The 8,958-nt window shown below is 42.2% G+C and overlaps 1 protein-coding gene across 2 annotated transcripts in view; it reads left to right on the forward strand.

Annotated features, from left to right (window-relative positions):
- Positions 1 to 8,735, forward strand: part of ULK1 (unc-51 like autophagy activating kinase 1) — a 143,809-nt gene extending 135,074 nt beyond the window's left edge. For both annotated transcript variants that reach the window (XM_082266260.1, XM_082266259.1), the window contains exons 26-28: positions 2,633 to 2,790; positions 5,402 to 5,537; positions 7,586 to 8,735. In XM_082266260.1, the coding sequence (XP_082122386.1) occupies positions 2,633 to 2,790; positions 5,402 to 5,537; positions 7,586 to 7,641 (350 nt within the window). In that variant the 3' untranslated portion in view covers positions 7,642 to 8,735. The remainder of the gene's footprint in view (positions 1 to 2,632; positions 2,791 to 5,401; positions 5,538 to 7,585) is intronic.
- The last annotated feature ends 223 nt before the right edge of the window (positions 8,736 to 8,958 follow it).

Genomic DNA, 8,958 nt, shown 5'->3' on the forward strand with positions numbered 1-8,958 from the left:
GGTCTGAAGCTGTTAAACAATGCAGAGCTGGAAGTTCAAAGAGTATGGACATCCCTTATTATTATTATACAGGATTTATATAGCGCCAACTGTTTGCGCAGCGCTTTACAATGTGGGGGAGGACAATACAGTTACAGTACAATTCAATACAGGAGGAATCGGAGGGCCCTGCTCGTTAGAGCTTACAATCTAGAAGGGAGGGTCAAGTGAAACAAAAGGCAGTAACCGAGGGGGAAGGCAGGTGGATAAAATGGAGGTAGAGTTGTTAGGTGTGGGTAGGATAGGATTCTCTTAAGAGGAGGGTTTTCAGAGATCGCCTAAAAGCTAATAGAGTAGGAGATAAACAGACAGATAAGGGTAAGGAGTTCCATAGGATTGGAGAGGCTCTGGTAAAGTCCTGGAGGCGAGCATGGAAGGAGGTGACAAGGGAGCTAGAGAGCAGGAGGATTTGAGAGGAACGAAGAGAACGATTAGGTTGGTATTTTGAGACTAGGCTAGTGATGTAACTGGGGGCTAAGAAGATTTCTCCAGGATCCATCAGCCTGCACAACATGGGACATACTTCATTACAGGTAAAGATGGATACACACTATACAATTTTCTTTGGATTTTTTCCTTTAGATTTACCAAACTCATATAATATGAGGTCAAACCTAAACAATTTCAATTTGTATGCAATCAGGCAGGCCCTTGCACTCCATAGTTGAAGGTAAATCTAAAGGAAATCAAACAACAAAAGGTGTATAGTGTGTATCCAGCTTAACCACCCCCCGTCCGCGCTACAGCCTATATACGGCTGCAGCGCGGACTCGAATTTTCGGGAGGCCGTTTTTAAACGGCCTCCCAGTGACACGCCCCCAGCGCGCTCCCGCGAGCGCGCTGCGGGGAAAATCTGTGTCGGCCGTGTCCCTTGGACACGGCCGATCACAGATCGTGGTGAATGGCCAATCACAGCGGCCATTCACCATGTGATCTGGCCGTCCAATGAGCGATGATCTCATATGTAAACATATGAGATCATCTCTCATCGCCGGCGCTCCTTCCTCACACGGAGCCTGCAGTGTGAGGAAGGAGGGGGAGCCTCACAGCGCCGGGGACACAGGAGAATGTAATCAGGGCACCGATCACCAGTGCCCTGATTACACAAGGTAAAAACACACACACAGTGCCCCCCCATCAGTGCCCACAGTGCCCGCCATCAGTGCCCCCCATCAATGCCCACAATCAGTGCCCATAGTGCTGCTAGTCAGTGCCCATCAGTGCCTGCTCATCTAGGCACTGATGAGCACTGACTGGCAGCACTATGGGCACTGAGTGTGGGCACTGATGGTGCTGCCCATCAGTGCCGCTCATCAGTGCGACCCGTCAGTGTCCAGTGCCATCCGCCAGTGCCCATCAGTGCCGCCTATCAGTGCCTCTCAGTGCCGCCTCTCAGTGCCCAGCAGTGCCACCTCTCAGTGCCCAGCAGTGCCACCTCTCAGTGCCCAGCAGTGCCGCCTCTCAGTGCCCAGCAGTGCCGCCTATCAGTGCCCAGCAGTGCCGCCTATCAGTGCTCATCAGTGCCGCCTATCAGTGCTCATCAGTGCAGCATATTGGTACCTCCTCATCAGTGCCCATAAGTGCCACCTCATCAGTGCCCATAAGTGCCACCTCATCAGTGCCCATCAGTGCAGCCTATCAGTGCCCATCAGTGCCGCCTCATCAGCGCACATCAGTGAAGGAGAAAAATTTATTTTCAAAATTTACTCGCAGAAAATAAGAAAAACTTTTTTTTTTTTTCAAAATTTTTTGTCTTTATTCTTTTTTTTTGTAAAAAATAAAAAACCCAGAGGTGATTACATACCACCAAAAGAAAGCTCTATTTGTGTGAAAAAAATGATAAAAATTTCAAATGGGTACAGTGTAGCATGACCGCGCAATTGTCATTCAAAGTGTGACAGCGCTGAAAGCTGAAAATTGGCCTGGATGGGAAGGGTGTTTAAGTGCACAGAAGGCAAGTGGTTAAGTAATGTGAACAAAGCTGTAAGGATTTTTTTTTATATAGCTAAATAGAATGGTTGTCAGAGTGGTACTTGAGCAGAAAGTGCTCAATAGAGGCACCAGCTATGTCATATTCATGCATTGCAGTTTTCTCCTTTGCTTATTCAAAGCATGTGTAAAACACAGACCGTCATTAGAAAGCAAAGTAGTTAAAGTAGATTAAAAGTGTAAAAGGAAAAACTTTTTTTTTCCATTTTGGATAGCGTAAGTGAGGGCTATAATCCCTGCCAATTTTTTTTTGCCACCTGTGTCTCCTTTGAGAGATTTCACTTGCTGTCCCATAGCTGAAAAACAGGTAGTGAAAGGAAATCGCAGGTTGTCACCTGAGCTAATGCCCCATTGAAAAATGACCCCTCTATTCCTGTTCTGGTAACAGCCAAAAAATTGGGACTTTCCTTCATTTTTACTGATGGTAATAACAGTAAACAGTAAAAATTGAGAGGGGAAATTTCCCTAACAGGCAGAGACCGCAATAAAGATCTGACCCTTTAGGCTTTTAAGGGTTCAAAAGGTACAGTTTGAACTTTGCTTTGAAATATATGGATCGTATAGATAACTTCTGACTGTATTGCATATTTTACTTTTCTCTTAGTGGTGAAGAAGTTGAATGAACTGTATAAGTCTAGTGTGTCCTCGTGTCACTGCCTTAATATACGGCTCCAGAGGTTCTTTGCTGACAAACAGAAGTTGATGGATCGAATTAACAGCATCACAGCTGAAAAGCTTATCTTCAGCTACACTGTCCAAATGGTAAGAAAACAGTTGAGAAATTATTGATGAATTCACTGAGCACTCCCTTACACTTCCTATGCATAACTGAACTAATTAAATCAATCTTCTTTTGTGTAGTAAAGCGTATAGGAAGTGCGTGAGTTACAAATGTATCTTACTTTTTCCCAAGAAGTTATTAAAGCTGAATTACAGGAATTCAGCTCCTTTGTGAAAAGTGAAGTCTCACATAAAATCCCCTGGACTTCTCTATTATTTACATCTGACAGGTTTATAGTACTATTTCTGGAGCCCAACGTTTATCCTTCTGATCTCTGCATTTTCAACAGTATAGTCGCTGAAGCTGCTGTACCCTCCCCTCCTTCTGCCCAATCACAGAAGCCTTGGTATTATATGAATAGATTAACAAAATACAAAGTCTTCTGTGAATGGGCAGCAGAGGGGTGGGGCGGGCATAGCTGATGTGTGTGTTTCTTTCCTCTCAGATCCTGGAGTGTCTCTCTAGCAAAGCAATAAACCTGTCAGATGTAAATAATAGAGATAAGTCCAGGAAATGTCATGCACCTCCTTGTAGTTCGCTCATAGTGTGCCTTCACGGTTCACAAAGTGGCTGATTTCCTGGAATTCAGCTTTAAGCTGCTACGAAAAAAATTCTTGAATTTTTCTGGTAGGCTTATTTGATACAACAGTATACAAAAAGGAATGATGTACTATAGAGTATTGGGTGGGGGAACCTATTCATGCAATTTTGGTACAATTCACTATAAATGCATAATGGAGAAAGAAGTGTTTCTCACTAATCTCCTAAAAAGGGAGGTTCATGGGAGATGGGGATTTTTCAATGTGCCCACATAGTGATAATTACTCAACAAAAGTCCATAAAAAATCAATACATTTTTATTTATACAAAATCTTAAAAACAATAGAGATACAGATCCTCTGAAAAACATATTATGTTTAAAACATGTAGCACTGCCTCCTAAAGGACTGCTGAGAATTACTCTTCCTGGATTCCCCTGGGTTACCCTTAGCAACTGATAGCAGACAAACGGCATTGAAAGTCCTTGGCTCAGTCAATAATCAATCCAGGACATGTTGGTTTTTGTGTTTTTATTTTAGCACTGGGAATAGGAGAAGGGATGAGTGGGATACTCCAACTATGAACTATGCACAATCTTGAGGACAACTATCTGTAGAATGCGGCAAGCCCGCTGCTTCACCTTGCCACTGAAGTGAAGATAAGATTACTGTTCCCGCTTGAATAGTCTCTTCAGGGTTAACAACTTCGCACCCTCTTTACTCTCTCTGCCTGTGTGCTGACACCCGTCCGCTGACTAGCCACTGGAGGGGTCCTCTTCCTGGGCAGACCCTTTGGCAAGCACCCCTGTACTCACGGACACTGTTTTTTCCAGAGTTGATCTGCCTTCACTTCCACTGGACCTCTGGGTTCAGCCACACTTTCCTGGTCCACTAGCCCGACTGCCTGTGACCACCATCCACAGCAACAGGAAGAGAGACAGCCGTCACCCTCCTCCTGGGACCTGGCTTCCCACCCAAAGACACCCTGTCACATGTGCCCTTGGCTTTTATATCGTATGCCAGGATGCACCACTGTCTGTGCCAACCCACTGGGACAGTTACAAAGCCTGTATGTCACTGCCTGGGTTTCCTCCACTATCCAACAGGCTCCCCTATTGGACACAGTGGGGACACTCCCTCAGACCAGGTGAATCACACATGGACACATGCAACAGGCCTGACCAGACATCCTGCTCCCATAGGTTTTACCTGCCACTCTCCTGATAAGCAGGCAGAACAAATTCCACTTCCTATCTAGCACCTATCTAGGAGGGTGCTACACACATTAGCATACAGCATGTACATTCCATATGGGAATAGGTCCCAGCAAGTGTATAGATCTGGATCAATGCGTTTCGCCCAGGTTGAGGGGCTTCTTTAGGATCTGCTTTTAGAATATTTTTCTAAATAGCTTATAAGATAAAGAGAACAGCGTGATCAGTGTAAAATACAAACACCCTATATAGTCTAAAACGTGCTGCGATCCAAAACCGATATACTGTAAGGGTCCGAAGAAACCGGTATAACCCATCGAGTAAGGGCCATCAAAAGATGCGTGGTCAAAATTTCAAGTGAGCCATAAATAATTCAGAACCAGCCAAACTGAAAAGCAAACAAAATCTCAGTGCGAAAAAAGAAAAAAACACCCAGCATGGACTCCCAAATATAATGGTGATATCACCATGTGGGCCCATTAAAAATTCCCCATCTCCCATGAACCTTCCATTTTTAGGAGATTCGTGGGAAACGCTTCTTTCACCATAATGATGTACAATAACTTACAGCAAGCCATGCCATTTGATTTATTATAGTGATCAGAACAATGAAATATGTTTACATGTCGTTTCCTATGGGATTCTGCAATTTACACATTGTCCTTTGCTTTATTAAATAGACATGGGTGCCTTTAATGTAAAGATCAATGTTTGCTCCCTATTCTTGCAGACATTTGTGTTTTTCTTTAAAGTATTATAGCCTCTAGATAACTTTTAGGTCTGCCTCCAAATTCCACTATGGGCCTGGGACTCCATAACTCTATGAATTCTGCCCACAGGTACAGTCGGCAGCTCTGGATGAAATGTTTAACCACAGGGAAGACTGTGTACAGAGGTACCATAAGGCTTTGCTTCTGATGGATGGATTGGTCAGCTTCATGACAGATCAAGCAGATGTAGACAACATCAGCAAATGTGAGTTTACTTGTTATATCAATTATTTTTCTTTGAGGCTATACAGTGAAGCCATCGCTCGGCCATGCTGTGGCATAGAGAAGGTACTCTGGCTGACTGGCAGAATGCCATGGCGTCCAGTAAAATGATAGGACAGTATTTAAGAAAGAATCTCTTGGCTGCTTTTGTGTTATAATTTCTAGGAATCATGTAGCTGCAATCCTAGAAAAGAAAATGATGGCATTTGGTAGCAGATCCATTACAATGCTCAAATGGTAAACAAGTGAGTGAAGGCTGTGGCGTGTGACTTAGCCGGGTATAGAAAGCTTAAATTTCACACTGAGTAGTATAAATCACCATCTTATTATTCAAAGCTAAACGTCAGTTTTCATGATGGATTAAAGTAAATATTAACATAAGGGATATTTTCAGCAGTCTAGCAGTGGTTAGCAGCCTTTCCTAGTGATAAGGAGGACCTCTGCTGGTGATTCTTTGTAATTATATAGTTAGTGAAAAGAAAATGCTATACACCTAATAGATGAGGAGTCTTGCTATGCTGTTTAATAATAGTATAGAATAATAAAAGATATATTATTCTGTAACATCCTGGATTATATCAAGTTCCTACCAGATTAAAAGGACAATAGGAATGCAGGGTGTAAAACATTTTTTTAACCACTTAAGGACCAGAAGGTTTTACCCCTTAAAAACCAGGCCATTTTATGTAATACGTCACTGCTTTACTTTAACTGACAATTGTGCGGTCGTGCGACGCTGTACTTAAATAAAATTGATGTCCTTTTTTTTTGAAAAATATAGATTTCTTTTGGTGGTATTTGATCACCTCTGCAGTTTTTTTTTTTTTTTTTTTTTTGCACTATAAACAAAAAAAGAGCGACAATTCTGGAAAAAAATATATTTTACTTTCTGCTATAAAACATTCCCAATAAAAAAAAAATGTAAAAATCTAATTTTGTCATACATTTAGGCCAATATGTATTCTGCTGCATATTTTTGGTAAAAAAAAATAAGTGTATATTGATTGGTTTGCGCAAAAGTTATCACGTCTACAAACTAGGGGAAAGATTTGTTATTTTTATTTAGTTTACTAGTAATGCCAGCTATCCGCAATTTTTAGCAGTTCTGTGACATTGGGGTGGACAAATCGGACCCCTAACTGACACTTTTGAGGGGACTAGTGGCATTGCTACAGTAATCTGTGCTAAAAATCTTATTATTATATAGGATTTATATAGCGCCGACAGTTTACGCAGCGCTTTACAACATAAGGGTAGACAGTACAAATACAATACACTTTAATACAGTAGGAATCAGAGGGCCCTGCTCGTTAGAGCTTACAATCTATACACTGTTTCTGTACTAATGACACTGGCAGGGAAGAGGTTAACACCAGGGACGAACAAATGGTTAAATGTGAGCTTAGGGGATGCTTTCTAACTTTGTGGGGGATTTACTCACTGGATGAGCACAGAGACCTGTGTTCCTAAATAGGAGGAACACAGGATTCCTGTGTTAATCACTGACAGAACAGCGGTCTGCCTTGTTTACCTGTACGTCGCATCGTGTAGTAGATAGTGGAGGCGCACACATGGGCCATTCTGTCTCCAAAGGGAGCAATCGCGGGTGCCCGGCGGACATGGCGTCCGCCGGACCCTCTGGCTCCCTCTTTAGCCAATCAGCGCGTTCGCAGGTCCCTACTATCTGCTACATGAAGCGTCGTACAGATACGTTGTTCCGGATGACAGAGCAGACCTGCCGTAGTGAAACTATGGCGGCTGGTCAGCAAGTGATTAAAATACCTGGAAATGCAAGCAGCCAATGCTAGAAATGTAGACAACCCTTAAAAGGTGTGTAGTATGTAGTAATTATTACAGCTATAAAAGTGCTCTTGGAGTACCTGGATTCACCAGAATTGTTTTTAAATTGTGTAGTAACTAGGTGTACTCTGTTCATTAGGGTGCTGAGTACATTCCATGTTGTAGAACTAAAAATATGATATGATTTTCTGTCCTGCTAAACATAATAATGCCCCCCATTTCTCCTTACAGGTAAACTTTGCATAGAACGCCGACTATATGCACTTCAAGGCAGCATTTGCGCGTAATGCTTTGTCTCCACTATCTTCAAGTCTGCATTTTTAGCTTACTCTATAAAAACCATTGCAAGCACTGTGGCCGAGCTTCAGGTTTATGCCATTCTTCGGACTCTTTACTCGCATCAGACAAGGCTGCAGATTGTCATGTGTCTAAAATAGTGTGGCTCTTTATCAAGTTGCAAATCCCCTTCAACTGCTGTAAGAATCTGAAACCTTGGAACTCTTCATTAGTCTGAGTTATGGATCTTTTGCATTACTATGGCGAGTTTAGCCATAAAGTTGTTCTAAAATGTTACTATGCCACGAAAGTTGGACATCTTTCCTACTGAACAGAATATGCAAAGTTCTGCAATGCAACAGTGTGTTGTTCCAGCCTGATTCATATGGGTGTATAGCCTGGTATGCAGACTGTGATGGACCTTCACCTGGACCTGAATACAGATGGTCTGTCAGGAGTATATTTCTTCCTCTGCACCACTGTGTATGCTCCTCATCGTCAGCTGGTACTGAACGTTTGTAGTGCAGAGGTATATGTAAATCTATATGTAAGTAGCCTGCACCTTGCTTTTATTATACTTCCTGCAGACATCACTTTAAATGTTTATTTTGCACAATTCAGGATTAGTGAAACTACTTTCTAGTGCTGTTGGTTGGATCTACGTCCTTGTTCTCATTTATTAAGCACTAATACAATGTCTGAATGAGGAGGACAATATTTGTACTGCACAAAACTGATCACAAACCAAGTAGGATAATTGGGAAATCCTCAAAATGCTTGCCAAGTCTTGGAACTATAAAGAATTTGCACAGAGTGAAATCTTTCACAGACTTTATATCATCCCAGCCACTGGCAAAGACTTCTATATATATCTTAGGATTATTCCCATAATAATACATCTTTCTCTTTACCTGGCTATAAATCCCCTACCAACCCCACCTGGCTATGGTGTGAATCTTGCAAAGTTTACTAAAACTATTGAGGAGGTATGCAACTGATACATTTATCCTGAAGGATGAACTTTATTGAAGAAAAAGAAAAAAAAAACTAAATGCAGAAGGATCTGCTAATCGCACAAGCAGATGTTTCGATTGGACATAGTGCAGTTTTGATGAATATCAGTTTGCTGCATGTTCTTTTAGAATATATATACCTTGCACTTTATTCCCAACCAAGCTTTGAGAATAGCAACCAAAACGGAAAGTGTGACCCCCAATAACAGCTGCGTGTAATGGTGGGCTGTGCTATCAGAGACTCGGAGGAAAGGTTACTATCAGCCAAGGTTACTTCTGGTCTCATTTCCTTTTTTGTACTACACTACCAGTGTA

The sequence above is a fragment of the Pelophylax lessonae genome (genome assembly GCF_965119305.1).
Source record: "Pelophylax lessonae genome assembly, chromosome: 1".
Taxonomy (NCBI): domain Eukaryota; kingdom Metazoa; phylum Chordata; class Amphibia; order Anura; family Ranidae; genus Pelophylax; species Pelophylax lessonae.